Here is a 14,490-nt window from a genome sequence, read left to right as displayed (position 1 = left end):
GCTCTGGTTAGAAGGGATTGAACTTCTGGGCTCCACATGACTCTCCTGGAAGGTCACTGCTTCAATACTAGGAGAGGTGATTGATAGAAATGAGCACACAGAGTCAGGCAAAATGAGGAGACAGAGGAAAATGTTCCAAACAAAAGAAGAAGACAAAATATGAGAAAGGGGCATTAATGCCATAGAGATAAGCAATATGTCTGATAAAGAATTCAAAGTAATGGTCGTAAAGATGCTCACTGAACTCAAGAAGATTGGATGGACACGGTGAGATCCTCAACAAAGAAAATATAACAAAATTCCAAACAGGAGTTACAGAGCTGAAGAATACAGAACTGGAAAATACCCTAGAGCAGTTCAGCAGACTGGATGAAGCCAAAGATCAGATCAGCAAGCTGGAAAAAAAAGCAATAGGACTCACCCACACAGAGCAGCCAGAAGAAAAGAGAGAAAAAAAAAAAAGGTAACTTAAAGAATGTTTGAATCAATATCAAATAGAATAACATTCACATTATAGGGGTCCATGTAGAAAACAGAGCCAGAAAACTTATGTCAAGAAATAATGGCTGAACACTTTTCTAATCTAGAGAAGAAATAGACCATGAAGCCCAGATAGTTCCAAATAAGAAGAACCCAAAGAAATCCGTATCAGGACACACTATAAATAAAATGGTGAAAGAGAGAATCTTAAAAGCTACAAGAGAAAAACAACTTCTTATATCAAGGGAAACCTCATAAGGATATCAGCAGATATTTCTGAAAAAACTTTGCAGACCAGAAGAGAGTGGCATGACATATCCAAAGTGCTGAATGGAAAAAACTTCCAACCTAGAAGTTTCTACTGGTAAGTTTAGTACTCACATTTGAAGGAGGGATTAAGAGTTTACGTATAAGCAAAAGCAGAAGTTGTTCATCGTCACTAAACTGGCTTTATAATTAATGTTAAAGGGACTTCTCTAAACTGAAAAGAAATGGCATTAAGTAATAAAAAGAAAGCATAGGAAAGTAAAAATGTTGCTGGGAAAGTAAATATATAGTAAAGGTAGTGTATCAATCATTAATAAGGCAAGTGTAAAGGTTAAGATACAAAAACAATAAAATTAACTACAATAAAATAAATAATAAAAACTACAATAATTAAAGGAGGCACAAAACAAAAAGGTGTAAAGTGTGACATAAGTATAAAACATGGGAGGCAGGAAGAAAAAACGTGAAGTTTTAGAGTATGTTCAAGTTGCTGTCAAAACAGACCATTATATACACAGGAAGTTCTAGGTGAACTTCACGGTAACCACCAGGCAAAACTTACAGTAAATACACAAAGGGAAATGAGAAAGGAATCTAGATGCAATGTAAAAAGGAAGAGAGAGAAAAGAAGAAAGGAATAGAGAGGAGCTCTGAAAACAGCCAGAAAGCAATTAACAAAATGGTAGCAAGTATGTACCTATCACTAATTACTTTAAATGTACGTGGACTAAACCTCCCAGTCAAAAGACACAGAGTGGTTGTATGGATAAAAAAAAACAAGACACATCTGTATGCTGCCTATGAGAGACTGACTTCAGAAGTAAGGACACACATAAACTGAGAGTGAAAGAATGGAGAAAGATATTCCATGCAAATGGAAACAAAAAGCTGGTGTAGCTATACTTACAGCTGACAAAATAGACCTTAAAATAAAGACATAGTAATAGGAAAAAAGGGCATTACATAATGAAAAACAGTCAATCCAACAAGAAGGCATAACATTTATAAATATATATGTACCCAACATAGAGGCACCAAGATATATAAAGCAAAGATTAACAGGGAGAAATTGTCAGCAATACTAGCAGGGGACTTATAACACCCCACTTACATCAGTGGATGCATTATCCAAACAAAATCCATGAGGAAACAGTGTCTTTGAACAACACATTAGACCAGATGGACTTAATATGTACAGAACATTCGTTCCAAAAAGAATAGAATACACGTTCTTCTCAAGTGCACATGGAACATTCTCCAGGATAGATTACATGTTCGGTCACAAAACTTAGTGAATTCAGGAAGATGAAATATCAAGCATCTTCTCCACCCACAATGGTGTTGTAAAATCAGAAATCAATTACAAGAAGAAAATTGAGAAAACCACAAAAATATGGGGATCAAACAACATGCTACTGAACAATCAGTGGGTCGTTGAAGAAATCAAAGAAGAAATTAAAAAGTACCAAGTGACAGAAATGAAAATAGGAACACCACAAACCAAAATTTTTGGATTTAGCAAAAGTGATTCTAAAAGGGAAATTTGGAGTAATACAGGCCTACCTCAATAAACAAGAAAAATCTCAAATAATTGAATTTTACACTTGAAGCCCAAAGTTAGTAGAAGGAAAGAAGTAAAAAAAGATCAGAGCAGAAATAAATGAAAGAGACAAAACAATGGAAAAGGTCAATGAAACTAAGAGTTGGTTATTTGAAAAAAAGTTGACAAACCTTTAGCTAGACTCATCAAGAAAAAGATTAAAGTAAAATCAGAAATGAAAGGGAAGTGTTACAACTAACACCACAGAAATATAAAGAATCATGAGACTACTATGAACAAATTATATACCAACAAATTGGACAACCTAGAAGAAATGGAGTCCCAGAAACATACAATTATCCAAGACCAGTCATAAAGAAATAGAAAATCTGAATAGACCAATTACTAGCAAGGATATTAAATTAGTAATCAGGATTTATCAACAAACAAAACTCTAGGACCAGATGGCTTTACAGATGAATTTCGTCAAACTTCCAATGATTTAATCTGTATATTTTTAAAACTCTTACAAAAAAACTGAAGAGGAGGGAGTACTTCCAAAGTAATATTATCAGGGAAGCACTACCCTGATACCAAAACCAGACAAGAACACCACGCACACATACACACACAATTATAGGCCAATATCCTTGATGACACTGATGAAAAAATTCTCAACAAGATATTAGCAAACTCAGTTCAACGATACATTAAAAGGATCATAAGCCATGAGAAAGTGGGATTTAGTCCAGGCATCCAAGCATGGTTCAATGCCCACAGATCAATCAACATGACAAACCACATTAACACAATGAAGGATAAAAATCATATCTCAGTAGATGCAGAAAAATCATTTAACAGTATTCATTTATGATACAAACTCTCAACAGAGTAAGAAAAGATAGAAAATACCTCAACATAATAAAGGCCATATATGACCCACAACTAACATCATACTCAAAGGTAAAAAGCTGAAAGTTTTTCCTGTAAGATCAGAAACAAGAAGAGGATTGCACACTCTTGCCACTTTTCTTCAACACAGTGCTGGAGGGCTAGCCACAGCAGTTAAGCAAGAAAAAGAAGACCTCCAATCAGAAAAGAAGAACTAAAGCTATCACTATTTGCAGATGATCTAATACTATATATAGAAAATCCAAAAGACTGCACCAAAAACTGTTAGAACTAATAAATGTACTCAGTAAAGTAGGAGGATACAAAATTAACAAAACAAATCTGTGGCATTTCTGTACACTAATAATGGATAATCAGAGGAATTAAGAAAGCAATCTCATTTAAAAGTGCATCAGAAAAAAAAAAAATACCTAGGAATAAATTTAACCAAGGAAGTGAAAGATCTGTACACTGAAAACTATGACATTGATGACAGAAATTGAAGACACAAATAAATGGAGATAGTTCATGCTCATGGACTGGAAGAATTAATATTGTTAAAATGCCCAAACAACCCAAAGCAATCTACAGATCCAGGGCAATCTCTCTCAAAATCCTAAGGTCATTTTTCATGGAACTATAACAAATAATTCTAAAATTTGGAACCACAAAGGATCCCAAACAGCCAAAGCAATCTTGGGAAGAAGAAAGCTTAGGGGATCATGCTCCTTGACTTGAAATTATACTACAAAGCTATAGTAATCAAAACAGTTTGGTATGGGCATTAAAAAAGACACACTGATCAATGGAATAGAATTGAGAACCCCAAATGAAACCCACACATGCATGGACAGTCAATTTAAACAAAAGAGCTAATAACATGCAGTGGAGAAAGGGGAGTCTTTTCAATAAATAGTATTGGAAAAACTGGACAGCCACATGTAAATGAAACTTGACTACTGTCTTGCTCTATACACAAAAATTAACTCATAACGTATTAAAGACTTGAATCTAAGACCTGAAACTGTAAAATTACCAGAAGAAGAAAACATAGGTGGTAAGCTCCTCAACATGTGTCTTAGCAATGTTTTTGTAGATCTGACTCCAAAGTCAGGGGAAACAAAAACAGAATAAATAGGACTACATCAAACTCTGCACCTCAAAAGAAACCATCATTGAAATGAAAAGACACCCTACTGAATGGGAGAAGGTTTTTGCAAGTCATTTATTCGATAAGGGATTAATATCCAAAGAACTCATACAATTAAAAAAAAAAACCTAAACAACACAATTAAAAAATGGACAGAGGATCTGAATAGACAGTTTTCCAAAGAAGGCATACAGATGGCCAATAGGCACATGAAAAGATGTTCAACATCACTAATAATTAGGGAAATGCAAATCAAAACTGTAATTGACATCACCTCACATCAATTACAACGGGTATTATCAGAAAGACAAGACATAACAACTGTTGGTGGGGATGTAGAGAAAAGGGAATTCTTGTACACTGTTGACGGGAGTGTAAATTGGTGCAGGCACTATTGAAAAAACTCTGGAGATTTCTCCATACTCTTAAAAAATAAAGACTAGAACTATCATATCCATCTATTCCACTTCTGAGGATTTATCTGAAGAATATAAAAATGCTGATTTGAAAAAGTATATGCACTCCTATGTTCATTATAACATCGTATACAATGGCCAAGATATGGAAAGGACCTAAGTGTCCATTGGTGGATGAATAGGTGAAGAAGATATGGCATATACGTATGCATACGTACACACATACATACACGCACATATCCACAGTGTGGTATTACTCAGCCATTAAAAAGGAATGACGTCTTGCCATTTGTGACAACACGGATGGACCTTGAAGGTGTTATACTAAGTAAAATAAGTTAGAGAGTGACAAATTATCATATCATTGTATTCATATGTGAAATTTAGAAAAAAGCAAATGAACAAACAAAACAAACTCATAGATACAACACATTGGTGGCTACCAGAAGGTTGGGGGTGGGGACAAAATTGGGTCAATTATATGGTGATGGGTGGTAACTAGACTTATAGCGGTGATCACTGTGTAGTGCATACAGATGGCCGATTATGATGGTGTATACTTGAAAGTCCTATAATGTTACTTGCCAGTTTTACCTCAGTAAAAAAAAAAAAAGAAAGAAAAAATTGGTTAAAAAAAAAAAACACTCCAAAAAAATGGGTAATTAATCTTAGGTTATCAGACCCTTTTGCTATTAGCCATACTTTGATGAGAAAGTTGGAGATATTGTTAAGGAAAATTAAAGTTTATTTAATCATACCAGTTTTATTAAAAAGATTACATTTCTAGTCATCTTAGCTCTAAGTAAACTATTTAAATAAAGGCAAAAATTACCATTAATTGGTGGGTCTTTATGGGTTTGGTTTTTATGATTGTGGAGAGATGCTCATTCAAGTCTTTGGATTTGAATGGATGCTTGGTGATGAAAAATGCCACAAAATACTCAGATTACTTAATTATTTGATTTTTTTTACTACTATTAGATATGCATGTGATAGCTGTCATATAAAATGTACTGATTACAAATGGATTCCTAATTTTGTTTACATAACTAATTTTTAACGATATAAACATGTTTACTGACCTGTGGGAAAATTCCACTTTCTTTTTCAGAGTGTGAATTCTGCCGTCACCCAACGTGCATCTTTTTAGCTATGTGATGCCATGTAGAACGCTTTCCCACACCAATGCCAGTTGCTTAGAAGGAAAGTCATAAAAAGGTGTTCAAAGTAACCATTTGTGCTTGATGTTGTTATAAGCAGCATTCAATTAGCTTCTGAACATCCATAAATGAAGAATTTCTGGACTCTTTAAAATTGTTTCCTAATCTTATGCCAGAATGTTGGTTCTGCTTGTTCTTAGCACAGTCCTAGTACATAAAGACCTTGGAGTAACAGATCTTTCTTCCATTAGTTTATCTTAGCATTAGGTAAGGAATACGACTAATTTTGGAGTTTTCTCTCTCTCTCTCTCTCTCTCTTTCTTTATCATTATGTCTGAGTTCCTTTGCTATAATGCTATTATAGAAGTATCACTAAACTAAAAGCCAGATGGCCTGGGTGTTAGTTTTCTAATTTTGATGAGATTTTTGTATTCACTTAACCTTCTCAATATGGCCTCCCTTCTTCATGGGGTATTAGAAGGACAAAGTGAAATGAGCCAATGCTGTCAAGGGGAAAAAACAAATAGTATTCAAATATAAAGTAGTATAATGGAAAGAGGAGATTTCTACTTTTCATAATGTTGAAGAGCTTACAGATTTGAAAAATCTTTAAATTGTGCTGAAAACCTTACATGATGTGTCTGATTGAAAATCTGTACCAAGTCACGAGTGCTTTGTAAGATAAAGGGGCATGATGTCTCTTTGTCCTGCCTCATACCTTTAATTTTTTGTAATTGCTTTCACTTTTTCCAGATGAATATTCTTATTTCTGCCTCCTTTCCTACCACCCACTACGCACCTTTACCCACAAGTACTTTTTGTTCTTTTTCTTAAAAGGGAGCCACCATTAAGAAAGACGAGCAGACGGGGGCCATTATTGTGGCCAGAATCATGAGAGGAGGAGCTGCAGACAGAAGTGGTAAGGGTTTCAACACTAGGCACATGGACAGGCCATGGTGCATTTCATGGGCAACATCTCCAACATGTAGTTAAGAGGATAAATGATCTTTGGATGTAATCCATCAAAACAAGGAATAAGAAATTTTCTTCTGTTGAACCATGGGAATCTGTTGAAATAAACGATAAATCTCATTCTGCTTTACAGTTACATGGACTTCTGAAGCTATAGTAAGATATGCTTCAAGTGTTTCTCACTTGTAAAGTACTACTGAAAGTATGCAGCCTTTAAAACAAAATACAAATTCTTTTATTAAATGAAAATAATGTACGTTTCTAGACAAAGACCAGGATGCTGATGTCTTTTCTTTTGCCAGCATTATAATGTGGTAGTCTTTGGTTCTGCTGTTTAGAGGCACAGAATCTGAAACCTGAGAAGCATAAAGGTCTCCTCAAATGTATTAAAGGAACCAAACAATGCTTTAAGTATAGATACAATTGCAAATTGCAGTTCTTTTGTAGGTAAGTCTGCTAATTTCCCGAATTTGCTACTTCTCAGGTCTTATTCATGTTGGTGATGAACTTAGGGAAGTGAATGGGATTCCAGTTGAAGATAAAAGGCCTGAAGAAATAATTCAGATTTTGGTAAGCTGAAATTTGTTTTAAAACTGCAATAAAAAATGAAATTGAATCAGTATGTTTCAGACTTGGTTATAAACACAGGATTTGGATTTGGCAGTCTAGAGTTCAAATCCCATCTTCATTACTTAATCCCTGTATGTCCTTGGAAAATACCTTAATCTTTGCATTGCCTCAGTGTTTTCATTTACAAATGAAAATAAAAGGTAAATATCTCACTGGAGTGTTTTGAGGATTAAATGAGCTAATGTATGTGAAGAGTTTATTACAGGGCCCATCCCAAATGAGGTACTTAATAGAGGGGATCTACTCTGTTGTTGGTGACGTATTTTTCTTTTCCCTTTTTCCATCGACATGGCCAGACTGTAGGCTATGCTTTCTAGGCATATAAAACAGTGAAACTAACTTAGATGTCCTGTGAAATCTAAAATGAACAAAATTATTTTAGGCCTTGACAGTGTAAATTCTCCAGTTCATTTGTAAGGATAAAATGAAGGGAGACTGTCTCTGTTAATGTATGAAAGCATAAACATACAGAAATAGAGTTTAGTATCTTCAAGCAGACCTCCATATTTTTGAAAATTTTATATATGATTAAGATAGCATTTTAAATCCATGGGAAAGCTGTGAAATCCTTTTATAAATGTTATTGGATGAATTGATGATTCAGTTAGAAAAAATAGTTCCTGTTTTACACTACACGCAAAAATAAACCCCAAAGAATTAAATATTTAAAGAAATCAGGGGCGCCTGGATGGCTCAGTCAGTTAAGCATCTGATTCTTGATCTGGACTTAGGTTATGATCCCATGCTGAGTGTGGAGCCTGCTTGGGATTCTCTCTTTCCCCCACTCTCTCTACCCACCCCCACCCCCCAAATAAATAAATTAACTTAAAAAAATAAAAAAGTAAAGAAAGACTTTTTAAACTTGATGTGAAATTCAAACAGAAAAATAATTTCTGTGATTACTAGAATTGAACACTTTCTGTACAGAAAAAGATGCCATATATAGCTTGAAAGACACATGAGACTTAGGAAAAATATTGTCAGTGTATGTGACAGAAGGTATTTTAATGTGTAGAGAGTTCATAAAAATCAATAAGAAAACATAGAAAAATTTATAAAAGAAACATGGTGTCTGAAAAATATGGGATTAGAGGATTTAAAAACTTGATAATGGCTACAGTCAGTCAGATTCTGGGGACATAGATGCATCCTTTTGAGACAGCTATCTGAAACTATCAAAATTTTTAAATTTACATATCCTTAATCAAGAAATTCAGTTTTTGGAAATAACCCTGAGGACGTAATTTGGCAAATGTATTATATAAGAAGATTTAAAAAATATTTAGAAATAGCAGGAAGGTTGCATTGATTGACTAATCATTCACCCGTATGGTGCATTACTATGAGCCAATCACAATGGCTGATAGACAGGTGTGACTTAGTAATACTAGTAACTGCTTATGGTGGTTGAGCCCTTAAAGGTCACTGTTCTAAGGGCATTGTATACATTAACACACATACACACTAGTAGAATGGGAAGGGATCATAAAGAAGACTTGCTTTCTCTCTACCTATGCAATTCAGTATTATATGAATTCCTAATAAGATTTGTGAATTCTTGGGGCACCCAGGTGGCTTAGTAAGTTAAGTAGTCCAACTCATCTCATGGTTTGTGAGTTCGAGCCTCGCATCGGGCTCTGTGCTGACGGTGCACAGCCTGCTTGGGATTCCCTGTCTCCCTCTCTCTGCCCCTCCCCTGTTTGCTCTTTATCTCTCTCAAAATAAACATTTAAAAATTTTTTTAAAAAGATTTGTGAATTCTTTTATGGTAAGCAATAACAATGATAGTGCCATTTTGAAATCACTCCTGTTATAAAATTCTGGTATTTGTACTGTTAAAACCTCACTATACTTGAGTCTCTGTGCTGTACTGGAGCTGGCTCTTTACATTTGCACGACCTGAGTCTATGCGGCTTTTCCCAACTTGACTTAGGTACGTCACGCTGGTAAATGGAAGCTGGCTGTGGTCCATGAAAATTGGCAAACAATACAAATCAGGGCCTTTTCTTTTCTTTTCTTTTCTTTTCTTTTACACAGCAGAGCCCTGGTTTATGAGCACACCATTGACAGTAAGCCTCAGAGATATCCCCCCATTCTCCTGTCTCTCCTTGCTTCCTGCCTCCTTTCTTTCCTATCTGCCTCATGCTGTCTTCCTCTTTGCTTTCCTCCCTCATTCTTCTCATATATGTGCCAGATATTCAGTGCTGTCACAGAGCTGACAACTTAGCAGGGATAACAGATGTTAAGAAATAATTGCAATAGACCTACCCTATGACCCAGCAATAGCACTGCTAGGAATTTACCCAAGGGATACAGGAGTACTGATACATAGGGGCATTTGTACCCCAATATTTATAGCAGCACTCTCAACAATAGCCAAATTATGGAAAGAGCCTAAATGTCCATCAACTGATGCATGGATAAAGAAATTGTGGTTTATATACACAATGGAGTACTACGTGGCAATGAGAAAGAATGAAATATGGCCCTTTGTAGCAACGTGGATGGAACTGGAGAGTGTTATGCTAAGTGAAATAAGCCATACAGAGAAAGACAGATACCATATGTGTTCACTCTTATGTGGATCCTGAGAAACTTAACAGGAACCCATGGGGGAGGGGAAGGAAAAAAAAAGGTTAGAGTGGGAGAGAGCCAAAGCATAAGAGACTCTTAAAAACTGACAACAGGGGCGCCTGGGTGGCGCAGTCGGTTAAGCATCCGACTTCAGCCAGGTCACGATCTCGCGGTCCGGGAGTTCGAGCCCCGCGTCGGGCTCTGGGCTGATGGCTCAGAGCCTGGAGCCTGTTTCCGATTCTGTGTCTCCCTCTCTCTCTGCCCCTCCCCCGTTCATGCTCTCTCTCTGTCCCAAAAATAAATAAACGTTGAAAAAAAGAAAAAATTTAAAAAAAACTGACAACAAACTGAGGGCTGATGGGGGGAGGGAGGGAGGGGAGGGTGAGTGATGGGTATTGAGGAGGGCACCTGTTGGGATGAGCACTGGGTGTTGTATGGAAACCAATTTGACAATAAATTTCATATATTTAAAAAAAAAGAAAAAAAATATTTTGAAAAAAAGAAATAATTGCATAAATGGTTATTTTAAGTACAGTTACGATAAAGGCTAAAAAGAGGAATAGACAATGACATGAGAGTATATTAAAGAGAGACCTGTTCTCATCTGACATGGTCAGAAAAGAATTGCACCTATTGTTTTTGCTTGCCTTAATGAAATTAGAATGGATGTCTTTTTACCTTTTTTTAAAAAAAATTTTAATGTTTTTATTTATTTTTGAGACAGAGACAGAGCATGAGCAGGGAGGGGCAGAGAGAGAGAGGGAGACACAGAATCGGAAGCAGGCTCCAGGCTCTGAACTATCAGCCCAGAGCCCGATGCGGGGCTCAAAATCATGGACTGCGAGATCATGACCTGAGCTGAAGTCAGACACTTAACCGACTGAGCCACCCAGGCGCCCCTCTCTTTACCTTTTAATTAAGCTATTACATTTGGGATTTTACTCACTGACCAGAATTTAATAGCACTGGATGTTCTTCATAATTTTTTTCCGATGAGCCTTGCAGCTAATATATATACAACTGAATCATGTATTTATAACTGCGTTGCTGACAGTTCAGGTATTTTGACCCTAAAAACATGGATGTCGATACTTAAATGTAATAGCCTGAACCTTGCACATCATCTGTTCTCACCATATAATATTGTCTGTAGAAGGCACTGTGCATATTCTGTGTTTCTATGAAGTTGCTCAACATGGATGGTAATATGTTCATTGGCATTTGAAAAGTGCACAGGAGGTAAATGTGGATTTGGTGTTTCATGTTTTTTAACTTGACAAACTTGAGTGCTTTCTCATATTACAGGAATTTCTACAAAAATAGTTTCCTCAGTTTGGTTTAAGAGTAGAAACCCCAAGCTTGTAAATTTTCAGAATCATTCCATTTTCTACCTTTTTTGCCTGCCTTCTCCTTGGCTCTACAAGTGTTCTGATAAGTCTTTCCTCTGTTATCAGGCTCAGTCTCAGGGAGCAATTACATTTAAGATTATACCCAGCATCAAAGAGGAGACGCCGTCTAAGGAAGGCAAGGTAATCATTACTTAAGAAGCTTTTGGGTTTGTTTTGTGGGGCGGGGGGCGGGCACTAACGTTTTTCCTTCTAATACATATCCTCTTTGTCACAGCAAGTGGATTTTCATCATCTCTTTTTTTAAAAAAACGTATTCTTAAATCAAAGGAGAATGTTGGCCCCTCCACATTTATTTTTTTGTATTTACTCCTTTTCAATGAAACTTTCTTCCAGATGTTTATCAAAGCCCTCTTTGACTATGACCCTAATGAGGATAAAGCGATTCCATGTAAGGAAGCTGGGCTTTCTTTCAAAAAGGGAGATATCCTTCAGATTATGAGCCAAGATGATGCAACATGGTGGCAAGCGACACATGAAGGTGATGCCAATCCCAGGGCAGGCTTGATTCCCTCAAGGCATTTCCAGGAAAGGTGAGCAGCAACTGGTGCACCGTTACTGGGCTTTTGCTTCAAGTGACCTTTTGTTCTCTGCAAAATATCACTCGAGGATAGTTGTGATAAAATAAGCACTGAAACCTTGCTTCAGAATCCTTTATCCCCCCCCTCCCCCAGGTTTGGATTTCTGTTTTGTCTAACTAAGTATGAATAATGACCAAAAATAACACGACAGTACCGGGGTCATATTCGGTTTTTGTTATGAAGCAAATGGAAAAATAGCACATTAATATCCGAAGCTGTACTGATGTGAAAGACGGAAAAAGAAGAAGAGTGATTTGGGAGTGGGGAGGATTTCTAAAACTTGGGAAGTTAGAGGACTCATTTTTTAAATTTGAATAGATTGCATTGTGTCCATTTTTCCCCTGGCTTCCCGCTTTTTTTTTTTCCTTGGGACTTCTAATATTTTGGTGTTATATTAATCTTGGATCTGTACTGAAAATTGATAGGCATTGACCTTCTTTTTCCCCCAGGAGATTGGCTCTGAGACGACCAGAAATATTAGTTCAGCCCTTGAAAGTTTCCAACAGGAAATCATGTAAGTTTGTTAATAAAAATGCAGAGTAACCAAATCTTGCTGTTTATTTTTGACTATTAAAGCAGGTGTTTGTGGTAGAACGAGAGCTCATATTGCCCTGTGATAGCTTTGGGGTCATCGTTTCATGGCAGCCAAACAAATAAGAAATTCATAGTAGAATATTGAAGTGAATCTTTGGAAGAGAGGGGTGTTTGCAGGGTTTATAATAAACCCATGGCTCACACTTTAAGAAAACAACTACTACTCTCCTTGGCTCCTGAATGTAGGTGTTTTACAAATGTAACCTAAAGTGCAACTCTTTGATTTCTCCCAAGCTGGAAGGTTTGGGGAGGATACTTCTTGGTCAAATTAGGGGGAGAAAACCCACCACTCTCTTGGGCACAAAGGCTGTTGTGCCTAAGAACCGTTGTTCTTCTTTCTTCCTTGCTTATCCAGAAATCACAGGAACTCTGACCTTTAACCTGCCTGTTTGGAGTTGTTACGAGACTAGGTTAAAACAAAATAAGAGCAGGAAAAGGACGAGGTAGGATTACTGAAAAAGATAGTGTGGATTTAGAAGCATTTCCCTACCCCCCCAGCTCACCGCCCCCCTCCCCCCCCCCCCCCCGCTTCATACTGCCCTTCTCTCAGCTTCTCTTTACTCCCCACGCCTCACCCCTGTCAAATCCCCGTCCCATAAATTCCCTACTTCATCTCCTCTAAACGTTTCCTGGTTCTAGGCATTTTCAGAGTAAAAAAAGCCTTTTGTTTTCAACACAGAGATTGTACATTAAAAGGCAGAATGCACAAATAAATGGTCCTGGAATTTTACACCAACATCTGGTTTTAGTATTGTTGCATTTTTCACATCTCCTGTTATTTCTGTCAGTTTGTAGACGCGTATAGCCCAGGAATTACATTATAAGAGAGCCAAACTACAGTCGAGTATAAATCTCACAGAGCAAGCAAATACTTCAAGTGGAGCACGGATTCAAAAGCCTGCTTGTTCTTGCTCCGTTAAGTCTGGGCAGAAGGAAAACACACTTGTCATAGAATGCCACATGGATTGTGACATCAGAAAGCTTACAGCTTAACCAGAATGTTGCATCGTTTTTAAGTGTGATGAATTTTCGCTGGCAGGGGCTGTGGGACATCCACCTGACTTGCTCTTTGAAGGATTTCTAAACTGGGGCCTGCCCCCTTCGAAGATATTTGGTGCATATGGGATAAAGTGTGTGTAACTGGAAAAGGAAATCGATGTAATTCTACTTGAATCTGAATCCATACTCCCAATTTGTTTGAGTCTTAGGCAGCTCAGAAATGTCTAGTTTGATATAATTATGAATTCTCATTTAGTGAAAGTTTTTATAAATATGTTTCTTTAAAGAACTACACAGAGTAGGTATCTATTGTCTTTGTAATAGCTCTCCTCAAACTGGTTTCAGTATAAACGTGTGTGAATATGAGAGGGGTTGTGTGTGTGTGTGTGTGTGTGTGTGTGTGTATGTGTGTGTTTATGTAGAGGTGTTAATTTAATGAATGGTTTTTGTCTGTTAATATGCATAGTTTTTTATATGACAATACCCTAATATTTGAATCTGAGAAATACTTATTCCAAAATTACCTAAATGCTTTTATCTGAATGTGTTAGGGTTTTTTGTTTTGTTTTGTTTCGAGGGTTTTTTTTTTTCTTTCTTTTTCTGCCTCTTAAAAATACCATTTAGGAATGTTCACTGATTCTCCATTCACTTCCATCTTTTCTCTTGTTTTAAAACTAGACTTGATTCATGGAGAGACACATTAGTTGTTCTCATCTACAGATGTTCTCTGCTTTTAAATAAAAACAAATCTGGTCAATATTATCCAGATCACTAGCGAATAGAAAATATGGCCTTATTCAAAGAGACAGTGTAGTTCTATGGAGATTAAA

The 14,490-nt window shown here is 36.6% G+C and overlaps 1 protein-coding gene across 8 annotated transcripts in view; it reads left to right on the top strand.

Moving 5' to 3' along the window:
• MPP7 (MAGUK p55 scaffold protein 7) overlaps positions 1-14,490 on the top strand; it is a 210,276-nt gene that overhangs the window by 113,116 nt on the left and 82,670 nt on the right. For all 8 annotated transcript variants that reach the window (XM_045465774.1, XM_045465777.1, XM_045465779.1 and 5 more), the window contains 5 exons: positions 6,742-6,823; positions 7,361-7,446; positions 11,535-11,609; positions 11,823-12,019; positions 12,517-12,581. In XM_045465774.1, the coding sequence (XP_045321730.1) occupies positions 6,742-6,823; positions 7,361-7,446; positions 11,535-11,609; positions 11,823-12,019; positions 12,517-12,581 (505 nt within the window). The remainder of the gene's footprint in view (positions 1-6,741; positions 6,824-7,360; positions 7,447-11,534; positions 11,610-11,822; positions 12,020-12,516; positions 12,582-14,490) is intronic.

The sequence above is a fragment of the Leopardus geoffroyi genome, chromosome B4 (genome assembly GCF_018350155.1).
Source record: "Leopardus geoffroyi isolate Oge1 chromosome B4, O.geoffroyi_Oge1_pat1.0, whole genome shotgun sequence".
In the NCBI taxonomy this organism is placed as follows: domain Eukaryota; kingdom Metazoa; phylum Chordata; class Mammalia; order Carnivora; family Felidae; genus Leopardus; species Leopardus geoffroyi.
Note: the sequence above shows the minus strand (reverse complement) of the source record. Positions and strands in the feature narration are given on the sequence as shown.